The following is a 20621-nucleotide window of genomic DNA, read 5'->3' on the forward strand; positions in this document are numbered from 1 at the left end:
ATTTTGTTCCTCCTCTTCTCTCGTCCCCCACGGTCGTTATTTTCGTAGCCGCGCGAGGAGGTCGCGTTTTTGGTGTTTATTCGAATTATTCGACACAAAGAAACCATTGGCCGCGATCTTCGGCGGGATGCTGCTACTGTTTGCAACAACAACAACACCATCCCCACCGGCGGCTCGGTGAAAGAAAGAAAATGCCTTGAAATTGTTAATATACGGACACACCGGCGTGCTCTTTACAACGTCTGCCTGCCTCATCCTCCCCCAAACACCCCACCCAAGAAAGGTCAGCGAATCCTATTCGGCACACTGGGGGGAGGACCCGATCTTTGTCTGTTTTTTGCACATTTCCTTTGCAATCGGATGGGGGTTGAGGACGATACGTCGACCTCCGCGCGCCGTGTGTTCTCGCAGAATATAGGCCGCGTCATGTAATAATTTATACACACACCTACGCACACCCCCTCCCCCTCCTTTGTAACCCTGCGTTTGCGGAGGACTTGTGTCACTGGCCGTGGCGCATCGCGTCTTTCTTTGTGTTCCAAACATTCGAATGACGGCACCTCGCTTATTAACGGCCAGCGGGGGTAAACACCCCCCTTCTCCTCTTCCCATTCTACCACCAACCGTTTTTACCTCCTGTGTAAGATCCTGAGCCGCAGCAGCAGCAGCAGCAGTTGAGGACTCCTGCACTGTCGTGTCATTCGTTTCCACCGGCTCCGTTTTCACCGTCACCTCGGCGGTATCCAAATCGGTGCACACTAGATGCTTCTGCTGCGTGTTGATCTGCCGTTGCACCGCCTCCTTGATGTCCCGCTCATCCTCCGAGTCCTCGTCGTCGTCGTCGTCTTCGTAGGCGCGCGTCTTGTTCGCTCGGACCGCTCCCGAGCCTTCCGTCGGAGTAGCACCGGTCGCCGAGCTGCTGGTCGTGGCCTGATCCTCCTGCTTCTCCTCCTCCCGCTTCACCTCGAACTTCTTGCTCGCCTCGTTCATCAGGGTCCGTGCCCTTGCGATGGTTCCCTCCAGGTCGGGCAGGCTAGCGGCACCGGCGTCAAACTTGACGGTGGGATGCTCCAGCAAGATCGTATCGTACTCGCTCAGGTCGGCCATGTTCTGCTCCAGCACCGAGGTCGTTTCCTCGAACAGGTCCGCGCTCAGGAAGATGTCCTCGGCGTCCACGTCCAGGTTCGTCAGCGCGTGCATGGTGGCGTTGTGGGCGGCTGGCAGTACCGTTCCCACGCCAACGCCGCTACCCCCTCCGGAAGCAACCGCCGGCACTGGTGAAGGGGGCCGCTCCTCGGCCAGCGTGCCGGCCGACGCGCCGTCGTCGTTCGCATCCAGCACGTTCAGCAGGTACGTCTGCAGCCCGCGATGGTTCTGCTCGATGAACGGCCGCTCGAACCGGGACAGATCCTCGATGATCGGTGGCAGAAACTTACGGTTCACGTACGACTGGTTGGAGTAGTCCGGTCCGGCCGCGAGCAGCTCCAGCTGCCAGCCGCCGGCGTCGCCGACCCGCGCCAACCGGCCGCCCCATTGCAGGTCGAGGTAGTTCTCCGGATCGATGCGCAGCAGGCTGAGCGTGAGCACCAGCGTCAGCAGGTGCTCGGTGAAGAGCTTCTTGGTGGAGAGCATAATTGCCGGCCGTCAGCAATAATGTTGGTGGCGGTGGCGGTGGCAGTGGTGGTGGCGGTGATGCTGCTGGCAAGACGCGTCTTGCTACCACATACATCGAACACCGCACACAACGCACCGCACGTTACGACCGATCCTTGCGAAACGAGATGAAGGTCTGCGAGGCTGCTGCTGGGGGCTCCAGTGAGATGACGTATTTGCTTCCCCTACTTCTTCTTCTTCTTCTTTTGCCCTTCGAGACAACTGTTAGCTTTTGCTTAATTTGTATGTCAACACGGCACACTTCACTGATGAAATCGCTTTCGCCACACCACGCACAGACACACTGACGCACACAAGGGGCGATATACTTGCTACGCACCTGATGCACACACGCACACGGCAGATTGTTTTTCTTTCTTTCAAACCCTACTTTTTGTTACGCGTCGTCGTCAAGAGCCGCGCCGCAAGAGGTTCGTCGCTTTACATCAGCAAACGAACCGGTTAATGAATTCGCTCTTTACGAAGCCCACTTTTGTTCCGCGTACCGCTGTCGTGGTAGGCCACCGCGAGCCAGCCAGCCGGACACAACACAACCGTACCCTCTCGCACACTTCCCCGGGGTGTACGTGTACGTGTACGTGTATAGTTTGCTGTGTGCTCTGGCTGTGTATGATTCACCACTACTTTGCACAGAAGGAAAAAAAAACAACAGTACCGCCGCACACTCGCAAACGCACAAGTTCGATCCGTCTTCACTGCCCCGCGCGCGCACACACACACACACACGCCGAGACGTTCGACTTCCCTTTATCAGCAAGTTTAATTATGCACCTTGCACCGATCGCTCACTTCCTAGCTGGCAGCAACCAGCAGCGCGACACTATTTACGCACGCAAAAACAGGCGGAATCCGAAATAAAATGACCGCACAAACACACACACACACACCGCGGGGTGTCTAGTCGGGCTCGCGGGCTGCCGAATTGCGTGTGCGTTATGTGGAGCGCACTAATCTGTCTTCTTCCGTCGAGTCGCCCCGCTTTAATGCGAGTATGATTTGCACAAACAGCGCAGCCCCACTCGCGAAGAAAGGAAAATACAGTACACAGTGAAACTTTTTCGCTGCACTCCCCAACACAACACAACTCACTCACACGCACGCACGCACGCATTCACACACACATACGCGTACAGCGGAACAAACGGAACCGCACGGAACGTTCGATCGCTCGCTGTGTGCCGTGGTGTTTGCGTGAGTAATTCAACCGCGACACCCGTGTACGTAACGTTGTGAAGCCGCGACCGACCGACGACACTTCTGTGGTGGGCCCCTGTAGGACTCTGCTCGGAGCAGAATGTTGTGGCCACCCGTGCTGACCAAAGCCGATCTTGGATGCCTTGGGGATGGGGGGTTTTATTTGGAAACAAAGATTCAAAGCAAAAATACAGTCGCACTGCGCGACGGAGCGGTAGTCTGTGTCAGTCTGTCTGCTGCTGCCGCTACCATGGGCCGAAAACGGGTGAGGGGGAGCCGCGTTTGTGTGGTGAAATCGTAATTATCATACGACGAACCTATCATCTCGCACACAACTTTACGCCGCATACATCACAGCAGTACAGTCTGTTCGCAAGTTACGCGGTTCTCGACTTGCGTGGATTCGGATGTCAAATCAGTACAATTTGATTCAAGAATTGTCGAATGCAGTTTACATTTCATTTTTGCTAATAAATTTAATGCACTTACAAATGAAAAATATCTGAATATTCTGCACGAATCGTATTAAATCCGCGATTTCGACTTACGCGGATTCCTCGAGAACGCACAAACCGCGTATCTCGGGAATAGACTGTACGCAATCGGGCCGTGCGTTTACCACCGCTCGTCCGGCACTGCGGTCGACGCCTCGGGGACCCGTGTGTCTGAGGAAGCATTTGCGCGTACAAACTGCGCTGCTAATACTGTTGTAAGGGATGGGCACGCAATATACGCAACTTTTATGAAACGGCAGAGACATTGGCATAAACCGCAAACAAACAAACTAGACGCGATTGTTCTAGAACGGGTGCTGTGTATTGCATCAGCTTTTGCGGTTTTTGGACTGTGTGGCAACGGGTTGCACAAATACTGGCTGGAGCGTTCTTGAAAAAAAGAATCGCTGATATGACAGTTGCTAACCGACAGTGGTCGTGCCAGCAAATCATATAGATTTGCTTATTATTTTCACTATTTGTGGTTCAGTAATATTCAGAAAATTGCTCAGAATTAGTAAAAATACGAAAACAATTATCTAAAATCGCTAACAGGCAAGAGCGAGCGTTTCAATCGGTAAACAAAACCGGTCATTTACTGTCAAACGTGACGTACCGGTAGCGGACGAAAGGCAACAGGTGATGCAAACGAGCACATTGAGACATTTTATTCTAGGCTGCCGATTCCATGAAAACAAATTGCGTGCATTTCTGTGGAAGTTAGATGATGGTGCTGTGTAACTAATTTCCCGTCACTGTAACTTGTGCGCATTAGCAAAGCGATGGGAAAGCAGCATGAAAACGGGTTGAAGCCATTCGTGAGACGCTGGACAGAAAAACCAAAATTGCTGATGACACCCGAAAGCTATCCAAAACACCACAAAACTGTTTGTGTTCCGTATGGGAACATTGGATGTTGTGTTTTTGTGCGTCTGTTTATGCTTCGCTAACACATAATGGCACAATGCACAAGCCCAGAATTATTGCCAGCAGACGAACAGTTAGTCTTTTTTTTTGTATGTCGCCCTTTTTTCCACCAAGTGTATGATGAGCGTGATGATCATCCACCGTGAACGATGAGATTGGTCGGTCTGCAGATCGTGAAGCCATTATCCCCCTTTTACCCAGCATGCGTTCTTTTTCCTCGCTTCTTCGCATGTTTCAAGGGCGGGATTTGCTCCTAATCGAATCGACGAAAGCCCCCACAACCGGATGTTTGCGGTGTTACTGAGAACGATACATTTTTTTCACCAACCAAATCACACCCTCCACTGATAACATGGACTCCACTCGTAACTCGATTATTAGTGTGAAGATGAGAGGAGTTCAGATGAGAGAAATGAACATGATAGATTGATTAGAGTTTGCAATGTTAAATGTTGGTTTATTTACTTTTAATATCGTTTTGCGGTGGCACAGTACATGATGGCGATGCGGAAGTCGATGTATGGGGCTAAGAGCTAGAGCGGTGGTTTAGTATGTGTTTACATAATGATTTGCTACATGGAATCGGGATGGAATTAGCGATGGTGGTGTCGTTTCCCATCGCCAAGAGGAAAACGTTCGGTACGGCTAAGTAACATTTACCTGGTGGTGGGTGACCATGGGGGGTGATCGCCGGTGCTCGTACGCAATCGGCACGGCGGGGTCCTGCTCCGGTGCGAGCGAACGCATTCGCGGTAAATCAAAGTCGGCCATCGGGATCGAACGTTTCTAAAACAGTGCAACAAACAGAGCAAGTAAAAAACAAAACAAAACAAACGATTCAGAAACGCGCACAGTAAACGGGTAAACACATGATATTAGTCGAACATCCCGCCACTTGCGCCGATGCGCATTATCTCTCGGCGACACACCACTACCACCACACCCTTACGCAAGCGACACTGACGGACTGTCCAAACGAGCTGCTGCTAGCTTCTATTGATCAAGAAAACGGAACCTGTTGCGCTTGCTGCTAGAAAAAAAAGTATGATCACATCGCTGTTGCCCCAATTGCCCAATACTTACGAAGCTTTAGTGGTTGCGTTGGTGTATGGCAAGCAAAACAATAGAACAACACAATGGCTAGAAGCGAAAATGCGGGCAAGGTGCAGGTTGCGGTCGGTTTTTCGGACACACGAGTAGGAAATTAATCATATTTTTCCGTACACAGTGGAACTTGCGATAACTGCGATGACGTTATGCACGGCCTGTTAGAAACGTTAGACACAACAAACACCCGAAAGGCAAGGCGTGGGTTTTTGACGTTCGAAAATAGCTACATCTCACTCATTTTGTCTAGCCGTCCTTTACTCGCTCGTTTCGAGGGGAGGGAACGGTCAGAATCTCGCCGCATACGACTTTGCGTTTTTGTATGGGATTTTACGTTAACGACAGCACTTGCGAATCCGCTGCATGCGGCGATGAGGCAAAATCAAAATTTGAAAATTAATGAGTAAGGACTAGTGATGTGCTGTAGGGAGCGCACCCACGACTCCGATCCGACTCCGACTATTGTTAGTCCGATTCCGACTCCGGCAAAATGGAACCACTAGATCCGCCCGGAGTCAGAGTCGCCCGGAATCGTCCGGAGTCGCCCGGAGTTCTTCGGAGTCGTCCAGAGTTGCTCGGAGTCGTCCGGAGTCGCCCGGAATCGTCGTCGTCTGGAATCACGCGAAGTCGTTTGGAGTCGTTGGGAGTCGGAGTCGTCCGGAGTCGGAGTCGTTCGGAGTCGTGTGGAGTCGTTCGGAGTCGTCCGGAGTCGTCTGGAGTCGGAGTCGTCCGGAGTTGGAGTCGTCCGGAGTCGTTCGGAGTAGTTCGGAAGCGGAGTTGGTAGGAGTCAACAGGATCCTTGTGGTTTAATGTACTTGTCATCAGACATTTCCTTTCGTTGTGTTTTTTGTCTTTCATTCATTTTCACTTCCTATACAAGCCGACCTCGGCCGACTCCAGATTACTCCGTCCGCAGCCGATTCTGGATGACTCCAGACGACTCCGGACGATTCTGAACGACTCCAAACGACTCCGGACGACTCCAGACGACTCCAAACGACTCCAGATGTCTCCGGACGACTCCAGACGACTCCGGACATCTCCGGACGACTCCAGACGACTCCGGACGACTCCAACTCCGGGTGATTCCGAACGACTCCGGACGATTCCGACTCCGAACGACTCAGACGACTCCGGACGACACCAACTCCTGTCGACACCGACTCCGGACGAAACCGACTCCAGACGACATCGACTCCGGACGACTCCGGACGACTCCGGGCGACGCCGGATGACTTCGAACGACTCCGAGCGACGCCGGACGACTCCGACTCCGGGCGGCTCAGTGCGATTCCGGACGACTCCGGGCCATTTCGGACGATTCTGAACGACTCCGGATATTGCAGCGCGGACCTACCTTCCAGAGTCGATTTCGAATTTATCGGAGCCGGATTCGAGTTGACTCTGGATTTTTGCCGACTTTACCCATCACTAGTAAGGACCGTAGGAATGCTGCGCAACTCCATTTAAAGAGGATTCACGCCTGCAGCACCGCAAGAATGTGACCAGGGATGTTACATCCGGCGCCATGAAACATGTTCATTTTTTTTTTATTTATTTGAGTTCCACATCCACCTACGCTTGTTTTATATAGTTTCGTATCCATCAAACGGCAAGGCACGTAAATGGCCTCGTCAGAAAATTGCATGAAATAAATACATAAATAAAAGCTCGCGAAAAATAGAGTGAATTCATTTTTTTGTCATTTAATTTTGTCCACCAACTCAATCGCACACCAGTGCGAGCTTTTTGGCGGCCATCGGCCTCGAACCCTCAAAAACCCTCTCTCGAAATGTCAAAAACCGTCACAACTACTTACAAAAAGTATCGCCAGCGGGGGAAAATCGCACCGATTTGGAGCGTTGGCGAGCTCGCGAAAACCGGCTTTTTGTCATGAACATGGTGCTTTGGGGCGCCGCGGACAATTTGAACATTGAAGGGCGTCCGGACAAGGGTCCAACGGTGTAAACAAACATGTACCTTTTTTGTTAGTTTCACAATATTAGGAGCATTCTAAGAATTTTGACTGGAGCCGTAGAAAAGATAATTATTTCATGACTATTTAACCCATTTGTTTTTTTTTCTGTTATTTAAGGGTCACTTTCATTAGTATTGGTTTCACAGAGGGACACTTTCATAAACATATCCATTTCGTCGAATTCTTATAGATAGTATTTTTGGATTTTTCGTTGTATCTTAGTTGTTTCCGACATGTTATGACAAAATGTTGAGAGTGGGTCAGCCTTGCAACGTACAATACGATTGCTCCTACCGTTATGTTTCGACCAATCCAACCAACGCGATTGTTCTGATTATTTCGACATTCCGATCTTTCTGACCATTCCTATGCTTTCCTTCTGATCGTTCTGATCGTTCCGATCAACTTAATCTTTCAATTCAATTTCGATAATTCCAATCTTTCCGATCTTTCAAATCGTTCCAAACATTGCGAACCTTTCTGAACATTCCGACCGTTACGACTGTTCCAACCGGAGTTCCATTACATTTTTTCGGATCGCTCCAACCGAGCCTCCCATCTTTAACATGTTGCACCTCGATCACCTTGATTGTGCGCCTCACGAGTATGAACATATCCTCAATGCCGTTGCCCCTGAGGCAGTCTTGACGCAATATCCTTATGCAATTCTGGTAAAAACGTCTAAGTCGAGATTGAAAGGAAGATGTTCAGAAGAATGCGTGGAAGAATTTTTAAAACAATTTTATATCCCTTATAAAACCATTTCATAGGACACTTGGAACAGTGCGCCTTTAGAGTGGACGATTTAGAGATTCTCTCAAACCATTAAAACACAACCATGCTTGAGAGGAACTCCAGTGGCGTCACTTAAACCCGAGCTCCATGGCCAATATACCCCATTCCATGCGACAATTGATATGTTGTCTGAACTTCCAAGTCTCATGACCCAATGACTTCAAGGACTAATCTCGCACAATAGAAACGGCACAAAGTTTACAGCCTCCTAGATTTGAAGTCTATTTTATACGATGTTTCATATGCGGATTCGTACATGAGCACATATATAAGATGTAGGACCCCTTAGTTCTGGGTGTCCAAACGTGCTCCAAAGTCCGTTCAGGATGTAGAACTCCGTATGTTGACGGCGGAACTCGGGCCAGGCCACGCGAAGGAAAGGCCTTCAGTGTCCTGAGATCCAACCGAAAACAAATTTATGTAAAGATGGGTTTCTGCCCGAAAGGAGTTACCAAAATAAATTGTACATTAAACCTTCGGCTAGTGTTCGCGGTTCGTGGGAACCTATGCTTCGAAAGTGGCACAATTCATTCAATAACTTTTCGGATGGGGGCAGAGGGACCCGGATGAGACCTAAAGAAAAACCTAGGAAAGGCCAAGACGTTCAAAGAAAATCGAGACGTTTTCCGTTCCGTTTCTAACTTAGATCTGCTCGTTTATTTGACAAAATTGGTTCTTATATACTAACATTTTTGATGGTGTTGAACGTGTCCGTACACGTTGTTTAATTGTATTGGTGCCAGTGTGTGAAAGTACCGTGGCCCTTTTTGGCAATGCATGCAACAATTTGTTTATAATCTTTATGTTTTCTTTTTTCTCCGGTCGTTCTTCATGCATTTCTGTCCTCCTACGGGGTGCACCAGATCTAAATATTTTTATTACCCTACGCGTTGGTCGAGTGGCTTATGCTTATCGATGAACTCAAGAAACGGGCCGTTCCCAAGATGTATGTTTATTTAGGCCAGCGATCTCGTTCTCATACGATAAGTTACAATAGCTTCGAATTTCTATCCAAACTTAGCCGTTGCAAATGAAATATTGTGTTGCAATTTAAATCTCCTCAACTCAGCCGTTGCAATTTAAAAATCGCCTCAAACCTACCCGTTGCTACCGCAACACCGTAATTCCGGAAGGCCGAAAGTGCTCCAACAGCCAAAGTTAAAGACATAAGGTACACATAAAGGTAGAAGAGTCGTGATAGGCTCAAAATGAGCTGACAGGATCCCGGCGACGTCCTCTCCATTAAGAGCTTAAAATTATAGATGTGTTGATGATATGGAAGTCCCATGTAAGCTTTCAACGTTTTGTATTCTGTCATCATTGCACAAAATCAAACAACACAAGTTTAGTAATGTTCACACCATTTAATTACGTTGTGTATCCATGGTATGCATGTTTCGTGTGTTTGCCTGTTCCAGTTTTGGTTCTGACTTGCAAAGGAAATTACACATTTCAGTGAGAAGAGAGATTAGAAAGAGATAGAAAGATGAGAGATGCACTAAATCAATACTGAACACTGATTATTCATATATTCAACATAAATCACTGCTGCTGCTGCTGCTGCTGTTTGCAAAACGGGTGACATTCAGGCGTGACATATACACACACACTGAACACCAAACATAGGATTGTTGATATAAGGATCGTTTTAACTAGTAGCCGTACCCGCGCGCTTTCCCGTCGACTCCTTTTTGGGGTAACTTTGTCCCGATCGCGCACTATCGGCGGTAAGATCAGCACGTGGACTAGAGGGGCGTGCGTACGGTCTACTACCTAGCATGCGGGATGCACATACATACACACCGAGCGGGCGTATTTAGCACCAAACAGCCTAATATATATATATAGCTAAACGCACAAAAAACCATCACACCTCCGCCCCAAATGGGAGGGTGGCGTCTATCTGCTGCCACTTTGTGCATTCTTCCCATCACTATCGTTCTGCGGGGCCTTTATATGCATGATTTCCATTCTGGTTCGTCTATTCGGTTTGGTTTGGTTGCTTTCGCTATGGTTTTTTTCCTTGTTCATTTTCTTCTCTTCTTAAGTTACTGGCGAGATATACGATATAAATTGTCGATCACACAAACTATTCTTTGCATTCTTTGGTAACTTATATGTTTGTAGAATATATATATTTACACCTATATACCTAAAACGTAGACAGTGGAAGATTGAAGAACACTTCGCCTCCTGCAGGCGCCGTCCTCTTGGTATCTATAAAAGGAGTCTTGAGATTGTACTACGATAAATGCATTCTTGCCGCCCTTTTTGCTTGTCCTAGAAATTGTCCTTCGTTTTCACTATCTTTGTTACCGTATGTTTTTTTTTGTGTGTGGTTTGCTACATCTCTCCTCCTGCGGGGTTCCACCCATTTCTACGCATCTTGAAAGTCAGGCATTACAAAAAAACCGAACTCAGTTTTAAAAATAGAAGAAGAAGAAAGGAAACGGAACAGTTGCGCATCGATGAAAATTGTTGGATTGTTGTAAGATGAACAAAGTCTACGTCCGCTTCACTATTGCTTGGCGCTTTAATCAAAAGTGATATTTGCTCTCGATCCAGCTGTATATGGATGCTTGCGATCGGCTCACCCACTCGACGTTCGCGGCCACCGTGCTGAGCGTCATGTTAAGCAGCTTTAGGCCAGGTCCGTCCCCGAACCGTTCCACCAGTGATTTTAGCTGCGGAATGGAAATGGGCGTTGAATGAGAATGTGACTTATACATGCGCCACGCGGCGTACATACCTCATCGTAGTCGAACTTGGTCGAACCGTACTGCGTGATGGCGGAGATGACGCGCGCAAACTGAACCGTACCACGGCCCAGCTTGGACTGGAAATCGAACCACTTGGCCTGCAGAAACCGGCACGCCATTGCGCCACCGGTGGGTGTACCGGCAATTGCTTCCAGCACCTGCACGATCTCAAACACGGGCAGCGTGATGACGTGCGACAGCAGCCGGTTCTGCAGCCAGGCGTCCTTCGTCACGCCAAGCGCTCGCAGCAGCTCCATGCGCTCCTCGAGCACGGAGCTCTTCTCGCGCCGCACGGTCATGTAGCGGTCCCAGCAGAACTGCCAGTACTGGAACTCGCCGGACAGGACCGAACCGATGTAGGCGACGGAGCGCAGGTTCGGTGGTATCGGTATCGAATGGGTCGTAAAGTTGGTCACCAGGCCCTTGGCAAACTTGATCGTTTCCGACTCCTCCCACAGTGCCGCACTGAGCATTAGGACGGGACGCAGCAGCTTCGTTTCATCCTCGCCGGTATCATCCCAGCCCAGCACCTGTATCGATTTGGCCAGATTTTGACGCACGTATTCGGCCAGCACCAGGTAGCACTCGGAGTACTTCAGGATCTTGCGCCACTTTTCGAGATGGCTCGTGCCGAGCACGATCGGGCCCCATTCCTTTTCCTTCGGGAAGTACGATATGAGTTCCATTGCCGCGTGGCACGGTATGAGATTAGCGTGGCAGAGGGTAAATATATCGGAAACGAGTCCAACACGATCCTGCAAAAGGTGAGGGGTGGAAAAACACGAATACTTGTTACTATTAAAGGTAACACTATCTTATTTCTAATGTTCTGAATGTGCCGAATGTCGACTCGTTCCAAGTTGGTATTCTGATAAAAAAGGGCAACGTTTTCTTACCTGCGTGCTAAATACAGCATTGTTGATTTGCATCTGCTCTACAAGTTTGGCCCAGTTTGCTTCATCGTATAGAACACGATAGTATCCTGTTTGACCGTGATTGAGTTTGATCCATTGTGCGGTGTGGTTTAATGTGATTATCACTAGAGGTTAGAATGAGCGAGCGAGCGAGAGAGAGAGAGAGAGAGAGAGAGAGAGAGAGAGAGAGAGAGAGAGAGAGAGAGGAGATAGTGAACATTGAGAGCTATTATTAGCGTGATTGAACGTGGTACTACTGAAATTTGATTGATTGACAATGGGAAATGGTACTAATTGGAATTACAATCAGCCGGATGTTCCCGTTATCAATTCATAGGCAGAGAGTTACAGCTCAAAGATTAATTAAAATTGATTTCCTCTTTTATAGGCAACATAAATTGTCTTTGTGAAATGTGTACGACTATCACTTTGTCGAAAATTAAATTTGACATCGTTTTTAATTAATTTGTGATTCTCATAACAAAAAGCGCCTGAGCAACGACTTTACAGGGAAGATGAAGAGAAACCCCAAGAATAGTTTATAAGGTTCATGATTTTGGAGCGGTGGACATTCGATGAATAGAGACTTGGATAAGATTTTTATCGTTATCATTATAAGATTGTTCAAAAGCATCTATTGAGGTCGGTTATACCTGAGCACCACCTAATTACCCAGAAAAAGCGTTTGATGAGTAACACAAGTAAGAACATGGGTAACACAAACTACATCCTCCACTGCTTAGTTAACAGCTACTAGCCATTAGGACAAACAGCCCATTTAGAAGCCTACAAAAGAACAAAAAAGGCACACGAACGTAATCGATACCCATCCGGACAGTCTCTCTGAAGGATGGACTGACTAAGCGGTAGCATGATATGATAAAGTCTAGAAAGTTTGTCGAAGTAAAAAGAATGTTCTTTTATATCCCTTCTCAAAAAGGTTTTTTTTACGTAAACTTCAGTTAATTTTCTGTGTCTTTGGCTAGCTCACAATAGAGCATGGCGTCGTGACATGGCTTGGTTAACAATAATTCTCCATGATACTCTTTCCCTGGCTACAGCTTTCCATCCATGTTAGCACTCGATCTCCAACAGGACTTCCTTCACCTCATCTAGCCATCGAATTCGCAGTGCTCCCCTGTGCCTAGTGTCGAATTGGGGGTAACTGTCGAACCCGTCTTGGGTGGGTCTTGAGTTCGGTTTTCTCGTTGCAAGCCCCAGCCAGTCAAGTTTATTAGTCAAATGTATAAACAATGTATCTTTTTTTTCGCTTATGGGAGTAAAATCCCATGCATTCGAACGAAACAAAGCTAGAATTTGCTAAAAAATCGGGTTTTCAAATCAGGTTTCTTGAACTTTGAAACTGTTAGAGGTCTTGCGCCTACTAATTATTCAGGGCGAGATACATATTTTGTTCCCAGAAAAATTCGAGCAATTAGCTGTAAGCAATTATAGACTTATTGGATATACATTGCAATTCTAAGTTTCAACAATTATTTTCAAATATACAGCATATTATGACCTTTGTCACAAGAACATAAGATAATTATTAAATGCCCAACATACCTTCGCTCGAGTTCAGCCAGATGATTAAACTCTGCTGCTCCTTGTGCTCAGCCTCGGCCGCAGTTTCGTTCGTGTTGAGCACATCAGTGATGTAGTGTATCGGAAAGACCCATCTGGTTCCAGCCTCGCCGGACCCACTCTTACCCGTCGCATCCACCGGGGCCGGCGTGGTGGTGGTGCTTCTGCCCTGCTCTCCTTCCCGCTCGATCTCCTCCATCGGCTCGTCGTAGATTGCCAGGTACTCGGCCGGCCGGAATCCCGTCTGTCTCACGGTGAGACTGGTCCCGTTCATCGTTACATTTAGCAGCGGAAAGGCGGCCGTGTTGGTCCACTGGTTCATCATCTCCCTCACGTACTTGCTGTTGTTCACCTGCTTCGCGCAGATCGCCCACAGGTCGCTCGGTTCGGCCGTCTGGAACTGGTACGTTTTCAAGAACTTGCCCAAGCACTGCCGAAAGTTGCGCTCCCCGATGGCGGACTGTAGCATCGAAAGCAGTGCGGCCGATTTGTCCACGTAAAACGGATCATTATCGCCGGAATCGCTCGCCCCGGCACTGATGCTTTCCCAGCCCTGCAGCGCATCGATGTCGAGCGCTTTGGTTAGCGTATCGATCAGGAACAGTTCCTTCATGGGCCAGAGCGGCTGAATGGTGGCGAGCAGGAAGCGGCTCAAATAGCGTATAAGACCCTCCCAGAGCCATTTGTGCTTCCAGACTTTCGGGGAGATGAGCCCACCGAAGTACTGCTTGACGATGCCTTCGGAAATTTTCACCACCGACATGTGATACTCCTTGGATGAGATGGCCGTCGGTTCGTTCAGGAAGGAGGTACGGCACACGATGATGCCGAGCGAGCTGGACAAATCGTCCAGCAGCGAGGGAAGTGCTACAAAGTCCAGCTTCGACAGAGGGTAAGCCACCGACAGCCACTGTTGAAGGTACTCCAAAATATCCCGAGAGGTGTGCAGAATGAAAGTGCCCTTTGCGATGTGTGTTTCTGGTGCGTAGAAGGAATAGGCCGGCGCCGTTCGTATCAACGCCGTGTCACCGTTCCACAGTGCATCGTGCTCTGGCAGGACGGTGCCGTTCGATTTCGCGACTGCGGGTCCAGATTCGGCCGCACTGATCGTCACATCGTTTTCGATCTGGGTAGGTTCTTTCGTCGGCGCGGTGTTGGTGAGCTTGAACAGATTCTTCGACAGCAGAACGGCGGTCAGATTGCGGAATGGTTTTTTCTCCGTCTTGGTAACCTTCGAAGGGGTGCTTTTGCCATTTCCCGCTCCAGCAGTGCTGGGTGGGACTTTTCCCGCCCCTGCCGCAGACGCACCGTTGCCGCTTGCGTTGACCTTTTGATACTTTGCCGATGGTTCCAGCAGTTCTCGCCTAAAGTCACTGATGACCCACGAAACCGAATCGGGCGGTAGGGGTGGCGTTTCAGCAAAATCATCTCGCAGCTGTAAATAGTGGTGCGGCAGTTAAGGAACGGTTCAAAGAGCTCTAAAAACGATTCACTTACCAATCCAGTGCCCATGTAAAATCCAACATCGTCCGTGTCTTGCACGATGGAGTTCGACAGCCCGATGTGGAACCGATCGCGGAAGAGTGATATCTTAAATGCCGCTCGCAGGTGTGGCTCATCGAAGCAAGGGAACGCTTTCCTGGTGCTACCCGGCTTCAGCACCGTAGCGGCCAATGTCCTGGGAAAAGCAAAAGAAAACGACAAAACATTACTCGCATGATGATCAAACTGTTCCGCCAATGGGCAAGAAACTAAAGCCTACTTCTTCATGTCGAAATCTCCCTCAAATTGGTCGAGTATCATTTTCGAGTGCCACCGTATGCTGAGCGTGTAGTTGGCCTTTTTCCGCAGCTTTTCGCGCGTCTCAATGTACAGCTGCTGGCGTGGCGTGTACTCGAGCATGCGGAGAATTTTCAACGCAAATCCTTTCGGTCCAACCAGCGCCTGGAGGGAGTAGAAGGGAGGAAAAAAGGGTTCTTTAAACTCAAATAATTCACACACAGCTCGATGTATTTTGTATGACCCTTCACCGGGAAAGGGTCACCGATTTTACAATCGCGCAAAATGTCATTCAATATTCACACACAGACACACACGCGCGTACCTTCTCGGTAATGTTGAGATCCTGAGCGTGCAGCACCACAAAGTTCGTCTCCTTTTCCACGTACAGCTCTATCGACACCTGACCTGGAGGTGTTAAATTATGGAGAGAAAAATATTAAATGTGTCCATGTCTAAATTGAGGAAAGGTTTACGCAAAATTGGGTTCGTTCGGGCCAAATCGGTTACCTTTTACGTCGAGCGTCGTAAGGTTGGGATGTATGGTGAGAATGTACCGGTTCGGTTTGACATTGTTCGGTAAGGTGGGCAGCAGCCACGGGAACGGCTGCCCGTTGGTGGCGATCGGCTGGAACGGTTCCGAGCTGTTGTATCCGTCGGGGACGTACCCGGGTGGTATCTTCCCAGCACACGGACAAACTAGTTGAATAGATAAAGTGGTGGAAAATAAAGATATTATTAAGGTAATGCTAATGCTTTCGATTGTGATTAATGTGACCTACCTGTCTGTGGACCCGCATATGCTATCACTAGAGCCGTTGCTGCAGTGTCACAGAAAGAATATGTGATATGAGTTATTTGAGTATAAAAAACACAAATATATTTGTTAAAATTACCTAGCAATGTTCCGAGGACTATTGCCGTCACAAACAGTGCTCGTTTCTGTGAGCATACGGCAACTCCATCGCGAACCGGTCGCGAGGAGCTATCGCCACCTACAAAAGAAATACAGAAATGTGTTAAACATTATCTAGTTATCCTATAAATGCTTAAAATATGTAAATTAAACCAATGGAACATAAAACAATATAGGTGAAACAAATAAAGCAATGAAATATGATACATAAACACCGAAGAAGTTGATGAAATTAACAAACAAATAACAAAACAAGACAGTAAAAGCAGATAAGCAAAACAGACAAATAGGTGTAAAAAAAGAAGAACAAAAAACGCTTCCAGATATACAATATTTTCTATTTGTCGCCGTATGACCCTCTCTTTCTCTCCCCTTCTCTTTCACTCTCTCTCTCTCTCTCTCTCTCTGTGTACCTGTAAGGAATGCGTCGTCGTCAGAGTCTGGCTCCGTCATGCCGATGCGTTCTCTGCGCCACGGTTTGTTGTTCGGGCCACCACTGCCAACGACCGATACTTTGACGGGGCCGCCCTTCCTTTGCTCACCAGCCAACACGGCGGCCTCGTCGATGGTGGCGGGTCGCGGACGGGGCGCGGCAGTGGCGGCGTTGGCGGGGGCGTTGGTGGGGTGGTGGTGGTGGTGAGGAGGGTTTAAAATTAAAACAAAGCTACCCCTCAGGGTGGCGCTGGGCTGGGGACGCTGGGGTTACAGGGTTGGCGGGCGCGCGTGCGGGACGCGAACGAAACGTTATCACCAGCGGCAGTTAGGCGTGCAGCAGTTGGACAGCCATTTGCAGCACATTTGCTTGCGGCGAGTGTGTGTGTGTGTATGTGTATATGTCTTAAATCAAAGCAACCACTGGCGTTGGACGGGGCACGGGACACGGGTTTGCGGGTGGACTACCACTGCAACACACAGCTTCAAATTACTTTTCCACGAAAGCACAACAACAACAGCAGCACCAGCAATTCCAAAACAACGATGAAAAAGCAGATCCTGCTTGCGTTACAAAGTGTGACAGCCGCCGTCTAGCGCGAGCCAAGCACGAGGGGACGCGTGCAGCGCAACTGTAATGGCGCGTGCGGTGGCGGCAGTGTTTTCGCCTCTAGCCTGCTTAGATGATGGACAACTGCCCTGCTTACGCTTGCAAGGTGCACCCCCGTGGCAGTTGTTTTTTTTTTTTCAACACAAACACAGCACCGTCAAGTGCATCAAGATCGTGTGCGGCGGCAACACGCGGAGCGAATGGGAAGGAAATGGCGTGCAGCTAGGAAATTGCCTTTTTCCGCTGATTTGATGCGAGAGTGTGTGTGTGTGGCTGTGCGGAGTTTTTATATTACGAAATGTTACAACCAGCACGGATGCACCGTAGCAATATCATCCGGCAAAAGTCTTATCGGTGGTCGGCCATTGCAGTTGTTCGTGAGTGGAGGGGAGGCTCAGTTCACACGCGCGTCCCAACGAGCAAGGTGAAAGACGGACTGTTCCGCTTCCTTTCTCTTTGCTACAGCAAACGGCAATTTCTCACAGCGCTGGACACGGACTTGGGGACAATGCTTGGCTCGAGGCACCCAGAAATGCACGACAGTAGGACAGCACTGCTTTCACCCACTGCTTTAGCACACAATTCACAACGCGGTTTCTCGGGACACAGACGGACTCGCACACGCCAAGGGCCAGTATAAATAAGAAGGACGGAAGTGTGGTACTGGAGTGAACGCGCTTTTCGTTGCTTGTGCAGAGGACACACGGTGCTCGCGCTGCGCTCCTTGCTGTGATATGGGAATCTGTCAATATTTTTTTCACCTTTTTCTCACATCTACAACATCCACTGGACATGCGCACGAGGCGACGGGAACGGCACGGGACCGCCGTCCGGTGACAATGGTGTAAAGGGTCGGGGTCGGGGTGGGGGAGTGCTTGTCCCTCTAGTCCCTAAGTAAATCTTGCTACACGCACACACACACACACGCACACACCGCTAGGCAAACTCTCTCGCGAACACAAGAGGGTGAGAGTGTTTTGTGTGTGTAGTTGTAATGGCTATCTGTGTGTATGTGTGTGTGTGTTATAGACAGCAAAGGACAACGTGCCGATGTGTCGGTGTGTTGGTGAAGACAGCGACGCGATATGCGTTCTATCACGGATCACACAGCCAACTTTGATGCTTGAGGCGAGGGACCAAGAAGGGGGGAGCGGGGGCTAGAGAAGTGATAGCAAAATAGCAACACAAGAAACTAATGAGGAAATGGCACCGATTCTATGCTGCCACCCGGAAGTGCGATAACTACGACGGCACCGAGGGCACTTGGAACTAATTTGCCAGCGCCAATGGCGATGGCGCATGGAGGTAAAGGATAATTAAAGTCACAAAAAAAATAATAAAACTAACTAACAAAGTGAAACAGAATGTATTACTGAAAAAAGGATGCTTACCGAACTTATTGATGCCATTGCGCTTCTTGCTGTCCGTCTCGGACAGCTTGTCCATACCGCCGAGCGGTTCCAGCTCGACGCTTTCGGCCATCGCCACCTTGTAGTCATTTCTGCGCTTCATTGTGTAGCTTCCCGGCTTGTTGTGCGGCTTGTTGCTCTGATTGGCCGAAGCTCTGGCTAGACCCTGCTCAAACCTGCGGTTCGTCGCCTGCGTTCGTCCCGCTCGCGATGATATGTTATGGTTCCCGGGCACGCCGCGGAATGTTTTTGGAACGCCAAATCAAACCAATACCACACCAGCGGTATTCGAGCTCCGGTACCGGAAAGAACGGAACAGGACAGCTAGAGAGACACAGCCGCTCTACCACAGCCGCAAATAATAGAATTCACGACGGCTGACGGCGACGACCACGATGCTAATGTGTGTGCGCGGCTCCAAATGGCTCCACCGTTGGGACACCCTCCACTTGTTGATAAACACACGACGGCGACGGTTTGTGATGGGGATGTGTTTTGGAATCATAAAACTACTCCGGTCTCTGTTTGTGTGTGTTTGCTTCACTGTATCACCGCTTTTTAGCACCAAAACTTGCACCTCCTGATATATATCTATTCCGACCGCTTCTTAAACACTATATTGCCTACTGATATGCATTTGACGGGGTTTTGTTCTCGGAAGCAAAATATCTACTGTGTGACGCTTCCGAGGGGGATGTGTTTGCTTGTTGGTCTAAATTCGGTAATATAGATGTATAATACTGAAGGGACAGCACAGCAGGTAGAGGGACGTCGCAACCTCCTCCTCCGTAAGTAAAGTTGTAAAATGGGAATATCCTTCACCCTTCGCGGTAAAACACGCTCAAAACAGCCAAAAGTTGAGTATTAGATATGGTAAGCAGTAAAAAGTACTGTGGTTGTATAGAAGTATAGTGAGGATTCCTTTGTATGTGTGTGAGTGTGTTGTTGTTTGTTATTCCGTTTTCCTTCCGCTGCTATGTGTTCCTTCAACGTGCTGACTGCTGCGAATGAAGCGACCGAACGAATGAGTTCACCACACTTTCCTCTCGAGCCACTGCTGGAAGATGCTGGCGATGATAGCGGCGTTTGGATGTGTGCGCGTTGTGCTTGAGGGAAAAGCAGGCCCTCGCCGATGGCACCACCATGCTCTCGGCCCTTTCCTCGGGGCTTCGCTTCGAACTCGGGCTAACACAATACACACGTACACATGCACACGCACTACACTTTCGAGACGCGCTGTTTAACTTCACCTTTTGCTTTTCCGCTTTTCAAACAAACTGCACTTTCACTTCATCTGTAAAATTGGTCCAAAATCGGTTGGCGTGCTGTGTGATGTTGTGTCCGGGCCAGGCCAGCTAGCCGACTGTCCGCGTATCGCTCTTTTATTTTTTTCTCTGGTGCGCCCTGGTAGCGTGTATACACGAGTCTCAGCACGGCACGGCACACTAGGCCGCCGCGCGCGCTGTACGAACGGCGTTTGCTGGTGGCTGGTGTGTGTTGCGTTTAGCAGAGCTTCGCGGCGAGCACTGACTAACGGAGCGTCGGCTGGACGGTGGAACCTTCTCCGCTCCTTCTGCCTGCCATTCCGGTTCCGGGGCCTGGTGTATTGATTTATCAATAAAATGCGAAAGCAGCGCGCGTGCCGCCTGAAGGACGAAGCGTGCACTGGAATTGGCAAAATGTGGCGTCCCGCCATGCGCACGCGCCCACCATTTGTTGAGCTACGGAAGGGGAAGGGAAGGGTGCGGTAAGGGCGAAGGGATTGGAAAGATTCGTTCAGGGTTGCTTCCGAGTTTGGCCAATGAGTTTTTGGTGGTGCTGATTTTTTTTTGCATGTAAAAATCAGATTTACCTTCAAATTCGCGTCCTTGAAGGTGTTTTTGAATCGAAAGCGCGATTCGATGGAGGCGCCTAGTAGGTTTGCGCCTTAAGGACAAAAATATTTAAATAAAAGTTTTTTTTGCGGAATTTTAATGTTATGCTCCATTATTAATTCTTATTGGTCACCATAGCCGTTTCTTTAAAAAAAACTTTATTGGTGAATAAATT

At 49.0% G+C, this 20621-nt stretch overlaps 2 protein-coding genes across 4 annotated transcripts in view; both read right to left on the reverse strand.

The window, feature by feature from the left end:
* LOC1270380 (segmentation protein cap'n'collar) overlaps window positions 1-5555 on the reverse strand; it is a 45253-nt gene extending 39698 nt beyond the window's left edge. The window contains exons 1-2 of one of the 2 annotated variants that reach the window (XM_061646383.1): window positions 5373-5555; window positions 634-5075 (exon numbers count right to left, since the gene is read on the reverse strand). In XM_061646383.1, coding sequence (XP_061502367.1) covers window positions 634-1632 — 999 coding nt within the window. In that variant the 5' untranslated portion in view covers window positions 1633-5075; window positions 5373-5555. Of the gene's footprint in view, window positions 1-633; window positions 5317-5372 lie in introns of both variants that reach the window. The other variant, XM_061646384.1, reaches the window with a different exon arrangement.
* Window positions 5556-9513: 3958 nt separating this feature from the next.
* LOC1270378 (aminopeptidase N) lies at window positions 9514-20241 on the reverse strand. 2 transcript variants are annotated; one of them, XM_309093.5, is made up of 11 exons: window positions 18555-20241; window positions 16102-16200; window positions 15988-16026; window positions 15716-15904; window positions 15531-15613; window positions 15189-15370; window positions 14924-15104; window positions 13409-14861; window positions 11825-11967; window positions 10919-11683; window positions 9514-10853 (listed from the first exon to the last, which is right to left on the reverse strand). In XM_309093.5, exons 1-11 carry the CDS (start codon window positions 18673-18675, stop codon window positions 10707-10709), a joined length of 3402 nt encoding a protein of 1133 aa, XP_309093.5. In that variant the 5' UTR covers window positions 18676-20241; the 3' UTR covers window positions 9514-10706. The 2 variants fall into 2 exon arrangements, with proteins under 2 accessions (XP_309093.5, XP_061502369.1); XM_061646385.1 differs by lacking the exon at window positions 18555-20241 and adding an exon at window positions 16535-18049.
* Window positions 20242-20621: the final 380 nt, after the last annotated feature.

The sequence above is a fragment of the Anopheles gambiae genome, chromosome 2 (genome assembly GCF_943734735.2).
Source record: "Anopheles gambiae chromosome 2, idAnoGambNW_F1_1, whole genome shotgun sequence".
NCBI lineage: Eukaryota > Metazoa > Arthropoda > Insecta > Diptera > Culicidae > Anopheles > Anopheles gambiae.